Source organism: Notolepis coatsorum (genome assembly GCF_963971535.1).
Source record: "Notolepis coatsorum genome assembly, chromosome: 7".
NCBI classification, from domain to species: domain Eukaryota; kingdom Metazoa; phylum Chordata; class Actinopteri; order Aulopiformes; family Paralepididae; genus Notolepis; species Notolepis coatsorum.
The window spans coordinates 119,696,084-119,718,795 of NC_140171.1; the positions used below are offsets into that span (position 1 = coordinate 119,696,084).

At 46.4% G+C, this 22,712-nt stretch overlaps 2 protein-coding genes across 2 annotated transcripts in view; one reads left to right on the top strand and one right to left on the bottom strand.

The window, feature by feature from the left end:
• Positions 1 to 22,712, top strand: part of abcg2d (ATP binding cassette subfamily G member 2 (JR blood group)) — a gene marked incomplete at its 5' end in the record, with an annotated part of 68,018 nt that overhangs the window by 18,659 nt on the left and 26,647 nt on the right. Inside the window, 4 exons of the mRNA XM_084318839.1 lie at positions 867 to 1,018; positions 10,350 to 10,451; positions 19,287 to 19,540; positions 21,206 to 21,288. Coding sequence (XP_084174965.1) covers positions 867 to 1,018; positions 10,350 to 10,451; positions 19,287 to 19,540; positions 21,206 to 21,288 — 591 coding nt within the window. The remainder of the gene's footprint in view (positions 1 to 866; positions 1,019 to 10,349; positions 10,452 to 19,286; positions 19,541 to 21,205; positions 21,289 to 22,712) is intronic.
• Positions 6,379 to 7,495, bottom strand: LOC311232146 (cold-inducible RNA-binding protein B-like). The gene has a single exon (XM_084318841.1). It carries the CDS (start codon positions 7,400 to 7,402, stop codon positions 6,953 to 6,955), a length of 450 nt encoding a protein of 149 aa, XP_084174967.1. The 5' UTR covers positions 7,403 to 7,495; the 3' UTR covers positions 6,379 to 6,952.

Here is a 22,712-nt window from a genome sequence, read left to right on the forward strand (position 1 = left end):
CAGGAACACGGTGTAGAGAGCAGAGAAGAAATGCCTTCCTCCAAGTCACACACGTTGTTAATTTAGTCTTTTGAAATTAAGAATAAGGGCGGCTAAGTGGCACAGTGGGCAAGGCGCTCGCCACTAACGCAGGAGATACTGGTATCGAGCCCAGCTCTCTGCGTTGCTTCCGGCTTGGCCGGCCGTCATACTAACACAATTGGCAGTGTTAGAGGGTGGGAAAGCCGGTGGGTGGGGATTGGACGTTGTGGACAGCGACTCCTACAGGTCGGTTGGTGCGCCTGTACAGCAGAAACAGGAAGTATCGGGGGCAGCGTGAGCCTCCCACGCGTTACTCCTCGCCACTGAGAGTTCGAGCTGTCTGGTGAAAAGATGCGACAGGCTGCCTCCTCGTGTACCAGAGGGGACACGTGATGCAAGGCTTCTATCCTCACTACAGCCGATCAGTGGGAGGCATAGTCTAGCAACGTTCAAGCCAGGGGAGGGAAGAATTGGAATTACGAAATTGTGATGGGAAAAAAATAGAAAAATAAGGAGAAAAAGTGGATAAAAAAAACGAAAAGGGTCTGGAATCAACTCCATTGATTCCCGTAATTTGGAATCGTAATCTGACTCGACTCCCAACATTTCTGGAATCAAACAGCCCTAATTTCAACAATTCCAGCAGGGGTTCGGCAATTATATAGATGTCGTAGTTAATGTAGCCGATACTGATCAATTAAAAAGATACCGTGATCGGCTCTGATCTGTCTGATCCCATATCCTTTTTCTCCTCCTTGATGTTATTTATCTTATTTGTTTCATGCAGTCGGCAGCTCACTTGTATTTAAATGCATGGGACGTTTTCCCTCTTTCCCTGTTTTCAGAATGGCCAATCACGGACGTACTATCATCATGTCCATCCACCAACCACGTTACTCCATCTACAGGCTTTTTGACACCCTGACCCTGCTCGTTAGTGGCAAGATGGTGTACCACGGGCCGGCTCAGAACGCTCTGGACTATTTCGCCAACATCGGTGACTATACTCCAGTACTTAGTAGACAGGGCTTTGAATAGATCGATGACCTCTAACCACCAGCCACCAGCCAACTCCTGGTGAGTGTCGGCTGTAGCTGGTGATTCTGTCAGATCTGCTGGCCTCTCTGGCAGGCAGCCCACCTCTATTTGATGGAAAGAAATTGCTTTGGTAGCTAAGATGTTAGATTGGCCGGTGAAATTTGGAGGCCACAAGCCAAATGCGGCTGCTTGATGAAAAGTTAGTTTCATGCTCTGTGATGAGACACTTGGGCTGTCAAAAGTATTTGAATGAATCCAAAGTAAGATGGAGTTTGTTTGTTTGTTTGTTTGTTTGTTTGTTTGTTTGAATTAAATGAAACTTTTGTGTAATCAGAATCGTTTTCTATAACATGCTCTCACACCTCCCTTGGCTGCCATGCCTTTTCAGTCACCAACGATCCAAAAACAGTTTACAGCTCAGTCACACAATGTCTCACGAGAGAGAGAGAGAGAGAGAGAGAGAGAGAGAGAGAGAGAGAGAGAGAGAGAGAGAGAGAGAGATGCAGAGGGGAGAAAGAGAAAGAGATGCAGAGATAGAGAGGGGTGAAAGAAAGAGAGAGGGGAAGAGAAAGAGAGAGGGGAAGAGAGAGTGGCAGAAAGGGGAGAAAGAGGCAGATTGAGAGAAAGAGAGAGAGAAGCAAATAAGGGAGAAAGAGAGAGGGAGGCAGAGGGGAGAGAAAGAGAGAGAGAGGCAGAGGGAGCACAAAAGGATTTGGGGGAGTGTAGGCACGCCTTGTTAAATATTTAACCAATGCACAAATGCCACCTTTTGGAGCACATCGTGCCAGTGCCGAAGCACTCCTCTGCCTCGAGCCTTAATGACTTCCGCCCTGTTGCACTCACCCCCATTATCATGAAGTGTTTCGAGAGGCTGGTCCTGGCTCACCTCAAATCTGGCCAATCACCAATTTGCCTATCGTGAGAACAGGAGCATAAGATAAGATAAGATATTCCTTTATTGATCCCCTTGGGGAAATTCAGGCATCATAGCAGCATGGGGGAAGGGGGGGGGGGGGGGGGGGTAGTTAAAACAACACAAGCAGTGTAAACAAATAGGTCAATATAATTTACTATCTAACTAACTGAAATATATATTCACAGTATTCACAGTGTCACATAAGGTGCAGTATGCATAAGGTAGTGTTATAATTTACTATCTACTGAAATATACATTATTCACAGTATCACAGTATCCACATAAGGTGCAGTATGTCTAAGGTAGTGTTATTGTCCTCCTTGGGTTCCTATTAGTCCTAGGTCAATGTCTGGCAGCAGTCGCTGCCCCCTGTTGTGGAGCCTGGAGGCCGCTAGTCGCTGCCCACTGTTGTGGAGCCTGATGGCCGCTGGTATGAAGGACTGTCCGAGGCGGTTAGTTGAGTGTCGGGGGGGTATGAGTCTGTGGCTGAACGTGCTTCTCATCTTGACTAGCTCGTCGTAGAGAGGGTGGTAGGGGTTCTCCATGATGGCAGCCAGCTTCCTTCTCATCCCCCTCTCTGCCATCACCTCTAGTCTAGGTAGCTCGACTCCCACCACGGAGCTAGCCTTCCTCACCAGCTTGTTGAGCTTGTTGGTGTCCCTTGAGTTGATGTAGCCTCCCCAGCATGCCACAGCATAGAAGAGGACGCTGGCCACTACAGACTGGTAAAATGACTGCAGCAGTCTATTGCACACGTTGAAGGACCTGAGTCTCCTCAGGAAGAACAGGGCTTTGGAGGACCCTATCTCCTCAGTGCTACATTCTGCAAGGCTGCGTGCTGAGCTCCCTTCTCTACTCCCTCTTCACCCACGACTGCACTCCTATACATGGCACCAACACCATTAATAAGATTTGTAGACGACACAACAGTGTTGGGCCTCAACAACGATGAGGAGACTGAGGAAATTGATTGATTGATTGAAAATGTTATTAACAGATTGCAGAATGGGTACAATACAGTACAGCTCAATACACACAATTGTTAAGGGGATGCAGACCAGAGAAAGACTTTTGTCTTGTTTACATCAAGGTCCCCCATTTTCAATTCATCATAACATATATGACATACAGGTAGACGGTACTGTTGCATCTAGACATTTATGACATACCAGATCTACAAATATACAGTACTGTTTATGAGTACAAAAAGAGAGTATATACATTTGAGGGGGAAGAAACTGTACATTGGAGGAGGTTGGGTAGGTGGGGGGGGGGGGGTTGATTGATTGATTGATTGAAAACTTTATTAACAGATTGCAGAATGAGTACAATACAGTACAGCTCAATACACACAATTGTTAAGGGGATGCAGACCAGAGAAAGACTTTCGTCTTGTTTACATCAGGGTCCCCCATGGGTAGGCGGGGGGAATTGTACATTGGAGGGGGTTAGTTTTGGACATTTACAGGGGCCAGTTTCGAATTGCAGTCTCCCGTAGGTGCTCTTTGAGAGTGGTTTTGAAGGTGGGTAGTGATTCACATTCCTTTACAGCTGTGGGTAGGGCGTTCCACATTGATGTGGCATAATTGAGAAACGTGTTTAGTCCCTTGTTTGAGCCGAATCTGGGTTTAACATTATTTGTGGAGCTCCCTCTGGTGTTGTGGTTGTGGTATTCACTGACCTTTGGGAAGTATTTTGACATGTACATGGGTACCTTAGTGGTGTAGTGTATCTTGTAGACCAGGCCCATTGCAAGTTGCTGTACTCTGTCGTCTACTCTAAGCCATCCTAGGTTGTCAAAGTGGGCAGGGGTGAGGTGGGTTCTTGGAGTAAGGTCAAGCAGTAGTCTGATCAGTTTGTTTTGAGATGTTTGTAATTTCGTTTTTAGCGCCTTTGAGGTGCTTTGGTACCATGAGGTGCAAGCATAGTCGTAGTACCCTTGAATGAGTGCTCCTGCCAGAGTCTTCAGGGTATTCTTGTTTACCACAGAGGAGATCCGGTACAAGAATCTAGTTCTTTGGTTGACTTTTTTTTATTACATTGGATGCCATTTTGTCACAGGAAAGATTTGCCTCTAGGATGGAACCCAGGTATGTAATTTCATCTTTCCTTGTGACAATATTGTCACCCACTGTAACTGAGAAGCTGTCGGTCTTGCTGAGTTTGTTATTTGAACCAAAGAGAATGGACTCTGTTTTACCCAGGTGTAATGATAGTTTGTTATCAGCGAGCCAGGTGCAGATTCTGCCGAGTTCCGAGCTGAGGGTTTTTTCAACCTGTAACTTGTTCTTGTCAGAGACCAGCAGGGCTGAGTCATCCGCGAACAGGAACAAGTTGCAGTCACAAGCTGACAACATGTAATTTGCATAAATTAGGAACAGTAACGGTCCTATTATGCTTCCTTGTGGAACACCACAGCTCACTGGGAGGGGGGGGGGTAGAGTACCGTTTACCTCCACCACCGTTTACCAAGCCCACCTGTTCCCGCAGATTCTGGTGAACCTTTACCGGTGCGCCATAGAAAGCATATTCACCAAGTGCATCACAGTCTGGTACAGCAACTGCACTGCCTCTGCTTCCGGTGGTGAAAAACACCCAACGCATCACTGGTACATCACTGCCTGCAATTGACTCAATCACAAACGGTGTCTGAGGTAGGCACACAGCATCCCAACCTCTCGTCCCAATCATGGACTGTTTGCCCTCCTTCCTTCCGGGAGGCGCTACAGGGACCTCTGCTCCAAGTCAAGCAGACTCTGGAACAGCTTCTTTCCCTCAGCCGTCGTCTCCCTGAACTCTGTGCCACGATGACAGCCCCCTCCCCCATAAACTCTGAACTCCATTGCCTACACCCTATAGGTTCTGTTATCCATACTGTACGACATAGAACTCTGTTGCCTATACTAAATGTATACCTATCTACTGCTTTCAATGTCTACAACTTTGCTGGAGGGAATGTGGGGAGAATCATGCTGACCATACACATATATTCTTCACATGTAAAAAAATGAAATCAAAAAATACAAATCTACTGGTCAGATATTTTACACAATGGAACAGATGTTCGAGAAAGTGGGGTATCTAGAAAAACTAAATATACTGTTAGGAACACGCCCCAAAAACCTACAAAAAGAAGAATTATATATATATATTTTTTTAGAACTGCAGCACTTAAGCAAATAACAAGAGCTTGGAAAAAACTTGAATCTCCCAAAGTAAACCAATAGTTAGAAACTGTAGAGGACATAATAGTATGGAAAAGGTAACTTACAAAATCAACAAGAATGAAAATATGCTGGACAAAAGATGGAGTTTCTTTAAACTATGGAAAGGTATTTGACGACGGACAGATCAGGCTTTGAGATGAGGATTTAAGAAATACATGCAACAGTAATAGAAAACTATAGTAGTAGTAGGCAGAGCGTTCTCTTTGATCTACTACTCAATTGTTGGGGAACACCCTGTAGGCCTAAACCTATAATGAAAATTCAAGTCCTTTTTACTTTTTTTTTTTATCCATCTATTTTTTTTATATGTATATGGGGACGAGTAGGGATGTATATTGGATGTATACTATGGATGGATGCCTGGATAGGTATACTAGTCCAGGATCAGTAACATCTATACTGGTACTCACTCTTTTGTTTATGTACTATGCACTTGTGTTTTTGTATGAGTGATGGATGGGTAAAAAAAGAATGCAAATAACTGTCATGATTTTAAATATACGTATATGAACATGTGTGTACGTGTATGTATGTATGGATATGTGTATGTGTGCACATACACCTAAATGTAGTGACTTCATTGACAAAGTATAAAAAAAAAAGTCTAAAACTGCCCAGCCCAACACTGTAATCATCAGTGTGTACAATCAAAGTGTAGCACTCAACACTTCATGAACATTGTTACTCAGCTGATAGTTGTCGTACAGAACTTGTAAGTCTCTTTGGACAAAAGAGTCAGCTAAAAGTAAGTAATAATAATAACTACCCACTTCATACTATAGTCTACCCATATACTCTGTATGATAGCATATACTGCATATTTACATTTTCACATATATATACATATCTCTGTCTGAATATAATCCTTCTTACACAACTGCAGATATAACCCATAACTCTGTGATAGCATGTACAATAATGCTGTGTGTATATATCCACACCCATTTGTACATACCTGCATATAATCCTTTTACATATCTGTAGATACTATATCTGTACCAGTTACACTGCTGGTCAGTATTGACTACTACCAGTACCATACTGTCTTTATACCTGTGTCACTGTGCAGATTATACAACTCTGTACATAAATCTGATAGCACTACATTGTATTACTATTGCACTTTACCGTTACATTTGCACTCTTTTTTTGTACTGTATAATAATAATAATGAGATTTGTTTTTCTTCATTCAGTTTTATTTGGCGAGAGAAGTTACATCGACATCGATCACTTATACAAGTTCAGTTCATTCCAACCGCACATTTAAAATGCAGACGTTGCGCAAAGCAAAAAGAACGCATTGAACAGCCGACCACATTCGGAGTGTAGTTCACAAGTCTGAAAGGAATTAACTTTGTGGGGGAAACGGAACAAATGATTTCAGAGTTTTCCAATTTCTCATTTAACAGCAGTGTAACAGCACCAATCAAATCAGATATTGTACGTAGTCAAGGTGCGTGTGAGGTTAGGGGGGGAAAGCCTGTGAAGCAGGAAAACATCTTCAACTTTGTGTTTAAACATCATAAACATGGTTCGTCAATGAATGGCCAAAACTATGGCTACATTTGCACAATGTTTGAGCTACTGCAACATAATATAACTACAAAGATAATCGGGTCAACACCACGTGGAAATACAGCCAGGCAGTCAATGGATGCTCATGAATCGGAGAGTGTTTTACTCGTGTGCAGCATAGCTGTACGACCCAGAGCGCTGCCCGTAGCTGAGCTACCCCCGCTCCTGCTGCACTAATCCCGGTATCCACCGCCGCTTCTGTATCCACCACCGCCGCCGCCACTTCTGTCACCACCGCCTCCGTAGCCTCCATCACGGTCACCGCCATATCCACCTCCGCCGTATCCTCCACCGCCTCTCCCGCCGCCACCGTAGCTTCCTCCGCCTCCGTATCCTCCGCCTCCTCCTCCTCCTCTGCCGCCGCCGCCGCCACCCTTCCCGGCTTCATCCACACGAATGACTCTGCCGTCGACAGTCTTGCCGTTCATTCCATCCATCGCATCTTTGGCGGCGCCCGCGTTATCGTATGTAACGAAGCCGAAGCCGCGGGACCTTCCCGTCTCTCGGTCTCTGATCACGTCGCATTTGGCGATGTTTCCGTACTTTGAGAACGCTGACGCCAACGAGTCCTCGGTTGTGTCGAAGCTCAGTCCGCCGACGAAAAGTTTCCCCTCGTCAGACATCTTTTGTCTTGATGCAGCAAACTCGTGGCAAACGATGAACAGGAAATCAAAGCAGGTCTTCTCTGACCGAAATCCTTCCCAAAACGGAAACAGCGGTAATCCTGAGGACACCTGGGAGTCGGGACAACTCCTTTATTTGATGAGGCTCCCCAGGTGTGGCCAATGCTGCCTCGTTAATTATGATAATAGATTTTAATCTAATCTAGTCTAATCGAATCTAATAAGGCATGTTTAGAATTTCACAAGACACATTGCAACTTCACTGAGCTGATTAAAAGAAGAAACACTGTCTGTATGTGACACGAAGCACGTATGCATATTGATTGATTGAATTGAATTGATTGATTGAAAACTTTATTAACATATTGCAGAATGGGTACAATAAGGGGATGCAGACCAGAGAAAGACTTTCGTCTTGTTTACATCAGGCTCCCCCATTTTTTTTTGTGATCACATTTTTTTAATTTTCAAACATGAAACAACACAGTTCACAACATAATAACAATAATACAATCCATACAACAATAATAATACATAAAAAGACACCAAAAACATTGACTCAACACTACAATGACTAGACAATAAATAAAACAGATTGTACAATTAACACCCTAAGCCCCCTCCCTCACCACCCATCACAGCCATGATCCCCAACCCTCGAGAGCCCCAAGTCCGGTACCCCGGCGAGCCAGAGCATCATGCCTCTTTAACACCCCGACCCGCCGAGGGCCCCCCCCCCACCCCTAGCCTGTGACACTCCGACACAATCAAAAGGGGCCCAGAACACAAACATAATGGGTTTCCTGAGCCCCCTCCATCTACAGGCCCGGCAGTCGCGAACCCCGACCCCGGGGGATCCGCAGTCCGGCGTCCCCACGAGCCAAAGCATCATGCCTCTTTAATGCCTCGACCCGTAGAGACCCCGAACCCCCCCCCCCCCCCCACAGTCCGAGCCCACAACCACCAGACCCACATCTAAAGGGGCCTCAGAATATATACATAATTAAAAATACAATAGTTCTACAAAAAGAAAAAACAAGTGGACAATGGTCTCCGCTCGCTCTTCACCCCCCCCCCCCCACACACACACACTCACCCCAGGACCTCAACGTGAGTTAAATACATAATATATGGTAGATTATCTAGCAATTGATCGTTATATGCGCTCTTTAAGTTTTGCAACCGCTGCCAACCAAATAGCAATAATCGCTTCGTTAACCCCTAAAACTTGTGCAGTGGATATCTCCAGATATATCACATCGAGGTAGGTAAGAATCCATACCTTCGGGCATAGCTTGTCTGGGTGTATCCACCGTGAGGCAATCAATTTCTTGGCGGCTGTGAGGCCGGCAAAAATTAGTCTCTTCACATGTGTAGAGGTCGGTAATTGGGAAACCTCATTCAATAATAATACAGAAGGCAGGACAGGTATAGTCAGAGAGAAAATATCTGATAGCTGGGTGGTAATCTCTTCCCAGAAAAGCTCAACAGGAGGACATATGCATAAATGTTCCGATGGCCCCGTTTGGACATAAGGTACATCGAGACCCATTAGACAGGGTCCCCCATTTTCAATTCATAATGACATTAATGATATATGCAACATATAGATATATATCTTGACATTTCTGACATACATGACATACAGGTAGGCCTATACAGTACTGTTACATTTGTGACATACAAGATATGCAAATATACAGTACTGTTATCCTAACAGAAAATATATACATACGAGGGGGAGGAAACTGTACATTAGGAGGGGGGGTTTGTACATTTACGGGGGCCATACAGATATATATCATGATGACATATGACAATACATGACATACAGGTATACAGTACTGTTACATTTGTGACATACAAGATATGCAAATATACACTACTGTTAAACGGAGATCCTAACAGATAATATATACATACGAGGGGGAGGAAACTAGTACGGGTGGGTGGGAGGGAGGGGGGGTTTGGACATTTACGGGGGCCAGTTTAGAATTGCAGCCTCCCGTAGGTGCTCTTTGAGAGCGGTTTTGAAGGTGGGTAGGGATTAAATTTTTTTTTACGGCTGTGGGTAGGGCGTTCCACATTGTTGTGGCATAATTGCGAAATGTGTTTTAGACCCTTGTTTGTGCTGATTCTGGGCTGAACATGATTTGTGGAGCTCTCTCTGGTGTTGTGGTTGTGGTATTCACTGACCTTTGGGAAGTATTTTGACATGTACATGGGTACCTTAGTGGTGTAGTAGTGTATCTTGTAGACCAAGCCCATTGCAAGTTGCTGTACTCTGTCGTCTACTCTAAGCCATCCTAGGTTGTCAAAGTGGGCAGGGGTGTGGTGGGTTTTAGGAGTAAGGTCAAGCAGTAGTCTGACCAGTTTGTTTTGTGATGTTTGTAATCTTGTTTTTAGTGCCTTTGAGGTGCTTTGGTACTATGAGGTGCAAGCATAGTCGTAGTACCCTTGAATGAGTGCTCCTGCTAGAGTCTTCAGGGTATTCTTGTTTACCAGAGGGGAGATCCGGTACAAGAATTTTGTTCGTTGGTTGACTTTTTTGATTACATTGGTTGCCATTTTGTCACAGGAAAGATTTGCCTCTAGGATGGAGGGACCCAGGTATGTAATTTCATCTTTCCTTGTGACAATATTGTTATTGTCACTCACTGTAACAGAAGCCGTTGGTTTTGCTGAGTTTGTTATTTGATCCGAAGAGAATGGACTCTGTTTTACCCAGGTGTAATGATAGTTTGTTATCAGCGAGCCAGGTGCAGATTCTGCAGAGTTCAGAGCTGAGGGTTTTTTCAACCTGTAACTTGTTCTTGTCAGAGACCAGCAGGGCTGAGTCGTCTGCGAACAGGAACAAGTTCCAGTCACAAGCTGACAACATGTCATTTGCATAAATGTAGTATTATTGACTAATAATTGGAGATTACTAATGTCCATAATGTTCCAGGTTATGCATGTGAGCCACACAACAACCCGGCAGACTTCTTCCTAGATGTAATCAATGGAGAGTCGACTGCCACCGCTATGACCAAGATGCAGGGCTCTGAAGGTAAAGGCATGGAGAGCACACACACACACACACACACACACACACACACACACACACACACACACACACACACACACACACACACACACACACACACACACACACACACACACACACACACACACAGCTGAGACTAGGAATGCACCAATATCGGGTCAAAAGTAATGAATCTGATTGTTTGTCGATTATTGACAGATATACTTATAGTTAAAGTTAACAAATTATATAGATGCATCTTAAAAACAAATGTATGCATTATTTATTAATGAAGTACTTTGTGCTGTAAATTGTAAAACAATGTGCTCAAAGAAAGATTGAATTACACGGATCAGAAAGGTTCTCTCATGGAGTGCAGTGACCGCACCAACGACCCCATAGAATTACCTCGCCATAGCCGCCCACGCCTTCTCCCCCTCAAATCCTGCCTGTCCAGCACCAAACCAAGTCTGGACCTCTAAGCTAGCTGACACCAGGTCAGGAGTTGTTTGTATTAGCCTGCAAAAAAACTAAACCCTCCGTAATACTTTTGTACCTTCTCTACTTTGTCTGGACTTAATTAAATTAAATAAAGACGTCTGTAGTGTGGTAGTGAAAGGTTAAGCTTCTGTAGTGTGGTAGTGAAAGGGTTAAATATCCCCTCGAAGGTGTTTGGTTTGTAACTGCAAGGTATGAAACGTTATTAATGCTCAAGTCAAACACTGTACTCGCACTTGATAGGCTACTGATAATTTGCTACATGAAGGCAATTATGGTAGTTATTGGCGCAGGTGTACTGCAGTTGTAGTAACGAGACTGAGTTCTGTAGATCAGCACACTGCTGCAAATAAACCACCGTAGCATGACTTTATGACATTGCTTGTTATTAGACTAAACAATGACCAAAGCTTTATTTTGCTCATCCACGAACAGTAATTGCTAAGCAATATAGTTCCAGTTCACTGGAATGCTGTTGCTAGGGAACAGTTGGACCTATTTTCTGTCAATTATTGCATTAGCAAATATTGCAACACGACACGACAATGTTTTGTTATTGTCGTCACTATAACCATCTGTGCTGCCGGTATAAACGCTCATGGGATGTCTCTCATCCAATCACAACATGTGTTTATACTACAGTTGGTTCTGATCAGGCAACTTGACCACACGCCATCACTTCACCTGTATTATTCAGCTCTGTTTACAATAAACGTATTGCATATTTCAGGCTTTAACAAATGACCTCAACCTCAGTTTGGTTACAAAATACATCAGACCAGCAATATACGTCAATCGCACTGAATTTCGATCATCTCTATTTTGGTCACGCTGTGCCCCTAGATTAGTTGGTGTTTGTTCATAAACTACAAATTTAGGACAAAACACACAGATTTGAATCACTTTACAAGATTCATAATTGTAATATTAAATGTCCAGGTAGGGAAATGAGGAAATACCCTGCAACTGGCTGGGGAAATACAATTGAGAAGACTGAAAATGGATCAAACCCAACTTTTTACAATGGTGTGAACACTCAATTATTATTATTACCTTTATTTAGCCAGATAAAACATTAACTCTTTGGACGCCACAGACTTGAGCATCTTTTGTTCCTACCACGCCAACGCTCTAAGAGATAGGAATAAGTGGAGGCGTTTGCAGGGCTATATCTATATTCGGCTATATTATAGCTATGGATACAATACTATGGCCCATTTGATATCAACTATCTATCGTTCAATATGTGTTATACGTTCGCGTGTTATACCGTGGTGAATATAAGTATAGTTTTAGAGTGATCCTGGTTAATCCCAGAAAACGAAGGTTATTCTATAACCCTAGTTATATGAATACTGACTGAGCATCTCGCCCTGCCATAATGAGATATCATCTCCATGCACCTATTGTGCACATGAAAAAGTTGACACATGCATGTCACTTGCACGTGACCACGCCTACTCCTGTGTGTTCCTACAAAACACAGGAAGTGGTCATGCTCACGCCCTTCCAAGTCTGAATTCCATGCGTGAAAAACATCCAAGGGTCCTCAGGGGGCGCTGAAGAGTGAGACGCTCAGTCAGTATTCATATAACTATGTGACAGGCGTTGCTTGGACAACGCCTTACCCGCGTGAGAGCCACCGTAACAAACAAACAGTTGATCGGTAGCCCTGAGATCCTGCGTGCGACTAAGGTAAACCATCAGCGCACGGACAGGACACAACAGGTGAAGGCTCGCCTCCAACTCACTAGCGTGAGGAGGAGGGTGAAACGCCTGGAGCACATTATCCCTGGAGTGATAAGAGCTCCGGATATTCTTTGGCACAAAGGCCGGATTAGGCCTCAGAGTCGCACTGTTATCGGCCTGAATAGACAGGCACTCTGACCGCACAGAGAGAGCACACAGCTCACCCACGCGTTTAGCGGAGGTGATGGCCAGAAGGAACGGGGTCTTGAAAGACAGTCAATCCAACGGCGCCTGCTCAAGAGGCTCAAACGGGGCCCCCAACAGCCTTTCCAGGACCAGTTGGAGGTCCCAGCTCGGAGACAGAGCACGTTCCACAGGCTTAAGACGCCATGCACCAAGCAGGAAACGTCTCACGAGAGTGTGGCTGAACAGCGTTCTGCCCTCAAAGCCCACATGACAAGAAGATATAGCTGCAGCGTATATCTTCACTGTCGAGGCCGACAGCCTATCCAGGATAGACTGGAGGAAGGACAGAACCGAGTCCAGGGGGCATGACACCGGGTCCAGGCCCCCAACCTCACACCACTCTTGAAACATACGCCACTTCCCTGCGTAAACCGCGGTAGTGGACGGAGCGTGCGCGTTCTGGATGGTGTTAACCACAGTAGAGTTAAGACACATCCCCTCCAGATTCACCCTTTCAGCAGCCAAACCATTAGAGGCTGCCCCAGAACAGGAGGCAGAAACAGTGTTCCGCGTACGTGAGAGAGGGCCCGCGGTGACCACGGAACAGGCCACAGTGGGGCCACTAAGAGCTGAATCAGGGCCGGGAACCACACAGCTGTGCCCCGGTCCGGCGCGACCAGGATCAAAGTCCTGCGCTCCTGACGTACCCGCTCCAACAGCTGAGCTATCAGGTGTATGGGGGGGAACGTGTACAGAATCCCGGGCGGCCACGGATACATCGAGAAGGCATCCACTCCCAGAGAAGGGTTGTCCTTCCGACTGACCGAGAACCACAGAGGGCACTGGTAAGACTGACTGCTTGCAAACAGGTCCACCGCGGCCTCCCCGAATCGGTCCCAGACCTGTCTGACTATGTCTGGACGTAGTCCCCACTCGTCCGGGTGGGGACCGCGCCGCGACATCACATCTGCACCCACATTCTCCCTGCCGGGGATGTAGAGAGCCCTCAGGCTGCGCAGATTGAGAGACGCCCATAGCCAGAGTTTGACTGCCGCCCAGTGGAGACGGGGGGAGCGTACACCTTCCTGTCTGTTGATATAAGACGCCGACGTCGTGCTGTCCGTCCTGATCAAAACATGCTCGCCCACCACCGCTCTGAGAGGGTTGCCCTCATAGACCTTGAGCTTAGAATTAAGCCCAAGTACTCCACCTGTTGACTGGGAAGAGGAGTATTCTTCTCCCAGTTCACAGCAAACCCCAGGCTGGTGAGGAATTCCACCACCTGCCTGGTATGAGACCTGGCGATCTCCTCTGACCGGCTGAGGACCAGAATGTCATCTAGGTAGAATAAAATTCGTATCCCCTGATGATGCAGAGGTTTCAGCGCGGTCTCCACGCACTTGGTGAAGGTGCGAGGAGCCAGAGAGTAGCCAAACGGCAGCCTCTGGTACTCGTACGCTATGCCCTGAAACAGGAAGCGTAGGTATTTGCTGTGAGGAGGGAAGATCGGGATGTGAAAATACGCATCCTTCAGGTCTATGGAGGTGAACCAGTCTCCCACTCTGACAGCGCTTAACAGGTGTTTGACGGTCAACATTCTGAACCTTCTTGCCACAATCAACCGATTGAACGCAGACAGGTCCAGTATGGGTCTGACATCTCCCGATTTCTTGGGCACCAGAAAATATCGGGAGTAAACGCCACTCATCGCGTCCTCCCATGGGACCACGACGATGGCCTGCTTCGCCACCAGAGAACGAATCTCTTCAGCCAGGGCTGTCACTGACCCTGACAATAGAGTCTGTACCAAACCCAAAAACGTTGGGTGGGGGTGTGCAAACTGTAACATAAGCCCCGCCCTCAGTGTTCTCTCCATCCACGCCGACATATGGCACTTCTGTAGCCATACGTGGTAAAAATCCCAAAGCGCCCCCGCCGCCAACTGGCGCGGGTCCGCTAGGAATCGAAGATAGGTGGCCCGGTCCCTCCCGCTGTGCATTGCAAACCCTGGTCTCACCAACCGCACGAGCAAGGTGTCTCGCGGAGTCGGGATATCGCACCCTGACTCTACCAACGAGGCAATCGCACCCAAGGGGGGACCCCGACAGAAAGGGGCAGTCTGATACGGGGGGAGTGAACAACACCCCCGGTGAATGAGGCTCCCCCGCTGAGCATTTTCCCAAAGCTTGCTGGGGACAGCCTGCTCTGCAGCTGGACATGCATGGTGTGTGGTCCCCACGCTGCCCGATAGGGTGAGTCCCTACACACCGTAGCCCTGTAGTGATATTACTACCACCCAAATTACGTGTGCCTGACTCACTACCGCTGCTAGGATTGGAAGTCCGGACGGGGGAGGCACTAACGTAATACCCGGCCTGGCGAGGGCGGGGCTGGGGGAACCCGTGCTGCGACCTCCTGGGCCTAGGGTTCCCCCTCTGACAAAATCTTTTAGATACAGGGAACCCTGCTCCGTTGTCAGATACAACACCAGGCTCACCAAATGCACACACAGGACGTGTGGTGTGGGAGCCTCCTGACAGTACAGCATTCTCATAGACAGACCCAGGCCTAGCTAGCAGCTGGGTGTCAGCCCCTGTCTTCATAAGAAGTGATATGTGGGGCCGCTTGCGCTTCACTGAAAGAACGCGGCCCGCAGCCAGAGGGGACACAACAGAGCCCTGAATCCTGTAGTGTAGCGGGGGGGAGTGAACGGAGAGCGTGCTAGACACAGCTAGATGGCAAAGTTTTTTTAGGGAGTGCCCATCTAATACAGCCGATCCCTCGGCCGCCGAGGCTGTCGGCACTGTGATAACCTGTTCTCTTTGTTTGTTCCAGTCGGGGGTCTCGCCGCAGCCGGTGGCGAGACCGTGCTCTCACCTCTGGCTGCGTGGTGTGGGGCCCTGGTCAAATACCGCCCACGCCTCCGTCGACAGACCAAAAAGTCCATCCACGGAGAGGGGAGCCCTGAGGAGGAGAACTCTCCTCTCCTCCTCCAGGGGAGATTGCTCCAACCAAAGATGTCTGTGAACAAGAGTCGACAGCATCCTAGCCCTCCCTGCGGTTATTGCCTGCGGCTGGGTCAAAAGCTGAATAACCTCAAAACCTTGCGCGATGGTTGACATCGGCTGGCCCTAAGACCCTATCACCCGACACCATTTTCGACAGAAAAGCAGCCAATTGAGCAATGTTATTAGTTGCTGCTAAATTCGTTACTGCGGCGGTATAAGCTTCATCAGCCCACTCAGCCACCTGCCGGGCCGACTCGCCCCCTGGCGTCGGCTTCCGGGCGGGATACCACTCTACCATGTCAGGGCAAAGGACCGATGCCACCTGCTTCTCTAAGCACGGCACACCTGTCCTGAGCCACGTCGTCAGACCATCCACCTGTGTAAAGGGTAAATAAGCCTCAGCCAAACCCCCAACATTAGACACCGATTGACCTTCAGTAATGTAAGGGTTAAGCGGGGGGGAAACTGGACACAGTCCCCGCAAAACGCATGGGAGCGGCATCCCGAAAGCATTAACATTAGGAGTAGCTGCTGCGCTCACCATGATAATTGGAAAAACATTTAACAACGTGTCATGTTGACCACATTCATCCAAATACACAGCCCCCCGCGCCATCACACCGCCCGGTCATCTCACGGGACAACAAGCAGTAGTGAACATGCTAGTACCAAAACCTGCCAGTGTCGGCCCTACCTGAGCGCGATGTGGCTCGACCGCCGACTGCCGCGCAAAGTCCGTCGGTCCACTGCCAAGAATCAAGGACCGACCAGAATAGGGCCGCCGTTCCGTCTGGACGCGCCGAGGAGGGTCCGGGGGCTGGCGAACCTCCGGCGAAAGTCCAACATTGTTTAATTTCTCATTTCGCTTCATAATAACTTCCACTGGTTGAAATGCATATGAACAATCTCACGCTGGAAAAAGACGAAGAAGGGCGTGAGCGGGACCACTTCCTGTGTTTTGTAGGAACACACGGGAGTAGGCGTGGTCACGTGCAAGCGACGTGCATGTGTCAACTTTTTCACGTGCACAATAGGTGCATGGAGATGATATCTCATTATGGCAGAGCGGGACGCAATGTCAGTATATGAAATATAACGGCGATATGCAGCAATACGTGCATTTCACTAAAAGCGTTGGCGTTTCTCGCCTGGACACGCTCCTATTTCCAAATCAAATGTATATAATAGGTATTATGTTTCATCATGAATGCATGTAAGGGGGGGGGGGGGGGGGGGGGGGGGGGGGGCGTTTTTTGATGCTTTGATCGTCACCAACGGCATACGTTGTGGAGTAACGTTACACACACACGTTGCAATCGATGAGAAATCATGGTTGGATCAAAGCAGGATTGATGTCATATAGTCCTTACCTTCACTAGGAGGTACCCCAAAAAGAAAATTCCAATTGTCTGATCGCGAGTCCCAGTATTGGTGTCTATCGTGTCGCCAACATAATACACCACAAATGGACGCGTCTCAATGCCATCGAGTGAACCGCTAGACTAGCCTGACCAAGAAAACTGCGCCCGGAGACATTTGAACGGAACACAGGGCAAGATATAAGGTTTCAAAGGTTGCTCGATACTGCCACCTGGTAGGAGGCGGCCGGTATTGCACTTTGGCGATCTCAGGATGATTCCCCATGTTAACCCCGATGGCAAATAAAGGGGCGACCAGGTGGTGCAGTGGGCAAGGCACTCACCACCAATTCTGGAGATGCTGGGTTCGCGTGTTCGATCCCAGCTCTCCACATTGTTTTCAGTTTGGCTGGTCGTCCGTACTAATACAATTGGCAGTATTAGAGGGTGGGAAAGCTGATGGGCGGGTCCTGGGCGTTGTAAACAGAAAAATACTCCTACAGTTCGGTCGGGGCGCCTGCTCAGCGAAGGAAGGATCTGGAGGGAGGTAGTGTGACCTTCCACACGTTACACTCTCCCAGTGAGAATCTGAGCTGCCAGGCTGGCTGCCGGCTGGCTGTGCATGTGTCGGAGGATAGCATGTGATAGTCTCCGGCCTCCCGGACCAACAGTAGGGGGGGTGCGCAACAACCAGGAAGGGAGTTGGGAATTGGCATAACGACTAACAGTGGGATGGGAGAAAAATCGGAAAAAGAGGAGGGGGAAAATCTTTTGTAAAAAATAATAATAATAAAAAGAAAAAAAAAAGAAAAAATTCTGTGTGCCTGTAATGAATGGAAATATCGAATAAAATAAATAACGATGAAAACCCGACTATACTCGGGTTTGGCGCTGAACGGTTGGCGAGATAACCTGACTATCCTCGGGTCTGGCGCTGATTGAGTTAAGAACAGGTTTCTTATTTACAATGTGATATGATTATATATTGCCGTCGACTAAAGACTCACTTCTTCAACCATTATCTGAAATGATAAAAAAAAAATCTAACCGTGACTAACCTTACTGTCGTGCACTTGTCCTAATAAACTAACGTACACTGTAACACGCAACACTTTGATAAACATTGTTACTCAGCTGATAGAGTTGTACCTTTCTTGCTGTCTTGTCATACAGAACTTGTAAGTCGCTTTGGATAAAAGCGTCAGCTAAATGACTAAATGTAAATGTAAATGTAATATTAATAATAAAATAAAAACACAGTTAAGAATCATACACATGAACAAATAAACAAATAAACACATGCACAGCCTATGTACAAAAAAATAAACAGGGGAGGAGTAGGGGGGGGGGGGTGAAAGTGTGTGTGTGTGTGTGTGTGTGTGTGTGTGTGTGTGTGTGTGTGTGTGTGTGTGTGTGTGTGTGTGTGTGTGTGTGTGTGTGTGTGTGTGTGTGTGTGTGTGTGTGTGTGTGTGTGTGTGTGTGTGTGCGCGCACTGCGCACGCATGTGTATGCAAACAGATGCGTGTGTCTAGGTGCGAGTATGAAGGTGGCCAGTGTTGGAAAGTAATTGCTTGACTTAACATGATGAACTAACAAAACAAACTTTTCAAACAATGTATGTAAGCGTTCTGCCGACAGCTTGTATACAGGCCAAATACAATAGTGGTCTATAGACCTGTTCGCTGTATATGTCAGACTCTCAGTGTGCGCGTGCATCGCCGGGGCAGAAAGGAACGTGATCCTGGTCAGAACAACGGGGCAGACTACAATATATTTGCATTTGTTAGCCATGCTAGCGATCTAAACAATCAATCCATGCCAAAGCTAGATATGTAAAAGGTGAAAGACTCACTCACAACCATGCTGATTTGGCTAAATGACATCCAGCCATTTTTGTTTGAAACAACTTTCAGTCAGGGGAGTGCCATGGTTTCTCCATAGAGCCCTGTCGTATTATTTTAGCGCAGCAGATCACGCAGGTAGGGGGCAACTTAGTCACGTTGGTATTGCTGATTGGCTCAAACACGGTATGTTTGTATACAGCGAACAGGTCTATAGGAACAGTGTCTGTGTTTTCAGTAAACATTTCTCTTTTACTTTGTTGTGTTCCGCATGGTAAGAGCTGGACTTTGAGGAGCTGAGCAGGTCCAGACAGAACATCGAGGAGCGCCTGGTGGAGGAGTACCGCAACAGCAGCTACTCCAGGGACATGCGGGCCGAGCTGGAGCGCATTGCCCAGGGCAAGGAGTGCACCTCCAGGCCGGGGTCTCAGCGCACCATCACCTACAACAGCTCCTTCCTCCACCAGTTCCGCTGGGTGCTGAAGAGGACCTTCCAGAACCTCATGCTGAACCCACAGACCTCCGTGGCCCAGGTGAGAGGACACCTTCCACACACTTTAGGGGGGTTAGCTAATGTGCACTAATCGCCGATTGAACTAAAACCCTGCCTTCTTTTCTTGATCCTCCAATCACAACTGTCGCTTCCCTCTGACAAAGAGGGCAGGGCTTGGGATAGGTCAATAGAGATATACAAAGGTTGTACTGTATATTTGAAGCCATAATCATAACACTCTGAGCATACAGTGATGTTTTGTGTTTGTGTTTTTCCAATGCGTCCATCTACCAAAACATCTTTGCAAACCACTCGGGATGGAGGGATGAAACAAACTGGAACCTTCAGTGGGAGAAAAATGTATCCATGACCTTTACTTGGAAGGGCATTTAGGCATCTGTGGTCGTTTACATGCATCCCTTAGACTGCATTGTTAACGCTGTTGTCGGCTTTCATGCAAATATATAGTTTGTTAGTAAGAGACCGAAAGTAAGCTGTCTGACACCTGAGGAATAAATCTTCTGACACCACTAACACTAACAACTAACTACAGTAAGAAAAATTGTGGCTGAGATTACAAATCACGGCTTTATGCCACAGAGCTCCATGTTCCTTTGTGGTCACAGATCATGGACATGAGCTGTGAAGAGGAAGGAGGGGTTGGATGAGATGAAGGACTTTTTACACTCTCATTAACCCCGCAGAAACAAAATGCCATCAGAGCTCTCCTCACTTTAAGAATTATTAACAGCTAATTGGCCCCAAATAAGTCACGGTAATCCTGCAAGAGGGGCTCTGGGTGGCGTGGGCGCTGTAATCGGCTTTGGTGACTTGTTGTGACCCTACTCTTGCCTCTTTTGGCCAGGATCTGAACTGATATCATATCTGGCCAAGGCCCCGTGGCCCAGGGCCCGGGGGACCGATCACATGGCGGCGTCACGACCCATCAGTCTGCCGCCTCGCTTCCACATGAGGGGCCGAGGGGAATGAGGTGAAGAGAGGCTCAACCTTATTAGCTTATCCCCTCACCCTGGGAACCACACAGCGCCCGCTTAGGCCTGTCACACGCTGTAAACTGTCAGGATTAAAACGCACGTCCTTTTCCCCCTTTTCTCTCTCTCTCGCTCTCTCTCTTGTCATCCCCTCACCGGTTGTTGTGTGTCTCTCTCTCTAGACAATAAGTCCAAATGTGTGGACATGGGGAGGGAGGGAGGTAGGGCGGGAGAGTCTGGAGGAGAAGCAAGCTATTCCACTTAACTCACACTCTCCAGAAACTCTGGCTGTTAAGTAAGTCATAAGTAAGGATGCCGCTAAACTCTTTATTTCTGGTCTCCAGAAGGAATGAATGACATCTCTCTGATCATTCGTCTCCACTTGCCACGGTGTGCCCTTGTCCTTCTTCCAAACAGCCTCGGATGTCAGCCATTTCTTTTGCCATAGAGACCAAAGAGATTAGCTGTACAAAAGGCAAGGAGGGTGGGGGCTGGGGGTTGGGGTTGGGGTTGGGGAGCTGAAGGCTCTTTGATCAAACCAGCTCCCTCATGCGATTTAAGTCTCCAAGCAGCTGTACAGCTTGTTGTCAGGCACTTACGATTGTTTAGGCACCACTGCCATGGCACATTGCTGTTAATGTTGGAAATCTGACTTTCTAGAAGGTGACCCTTGACCCTGGTTCATTAATCTCTCATGTTTCTGTCTGGGGCAGCTGGGCGTCACCATATTCCTGGCTGTCATTGTGGGCGCCATTTTCTTCAGGGTTAAAGATGATCAGAGTGGTCTCCAGAACAGGTATGGAAACGTCTGCATGTTATCACACTGAATATGTCCACAACACGGGTCTGATTTACTAGGATCCTAAATAAAGAGTACTAAATTGCGTGTTCATTTGAAAGGTTTACACATTTGGTAGGTGTACATGTTGCAGATGATCAACTAAGAATAATTGACAACAGGTGCAAACAGGGTGGCAACACCAGTATTTAAAGGTGCTATAGATAACATCCAGCCATTAGATCCTTCCGGTTGGACAGATAAATTCATAATCAATAAAAAGTAATAATTTTATTCTTTGCCTTCTAAAAGCTCTGTCCAACATATACATACATATACATATATATATTAAAACTTGTATCTATTTAAATTTGTGTGTGTTTTAGTGGTTTTCCATCATGGAGAGTTTGATTGGAGAACAGAATGACCACAAGCTTAAATCCAATAGAATTAAAGGTGTAAGGTCTAGTGGTCAAAAGTTGTACATTATAACTTTGTCCTCATCTACAAATGTGAAATCTCCTAGTTTCCTGCGTTATTACAGTATGTGTTGTGTTACACACCATTGTTGGCTAGGCATAATGCCTTGATCCAGCCCATACAAGGAATCATATTGTTGAGCTACAGCAAAATAATCTGAATAATACAATAAAAAATCATTTGATTATCTGTGAGAAAGGCAATGCTGTGGGTAAAACAAGAATAACTTGAAATATGAGAAGATGGCAAGATATAAGATATAATATGAGAAGATGGCAAGATATAAGATATAATATATGAGATATAATATTAGAAGATGGCAAGATATAAGACTGGGAAGAGACGTGCATCAGAGGAGAGATGCAAAAAACAACAACATAAATGTTGGTGAAAAAATGGAAATAGGAAGACATGATACAATGTACATTTTCCCAGTATCGTTTGGCTACAAAAACTATTTATTTCATTTAATCATGATGTTTTTCTGCATTCTAAGGAGACGTGTCCATCTGTGTCTCGATAATCTTTTTGCCTCTGACATTTTAAAATGTTGACATGAGTGGAAAAAACACCTTCTCTACATATTCTTTCATCGTGCCTCCTGCCCACAATAAGAGCAGCCAACTGTGCGCGACATGCGTCTGGTTGGTACCTTCACTCATATTAAATACAGATGTGGCCACCGTTCCTGAAATGTTCAGGCTTGGTACATCGCAGTAGAATTAACCACTAATTCCTTGTATTTTGCACACTCGTATACTAGCATTCTTTACACTAGGCTTCTCTATGCTAGAGTTCTGTACACTACAGCTAGCTACAGATGCTCCATGCTAACAGCCTTGGAGGAACCAGTCTGTTCTTGTTTGCTTACATGGAAATATGATCAAGATGAACAGTCATTATGTATTTTTAGTAAGACTTATTTTCTATATCTCAAATAACATTATTTTTCCGTCAACAAT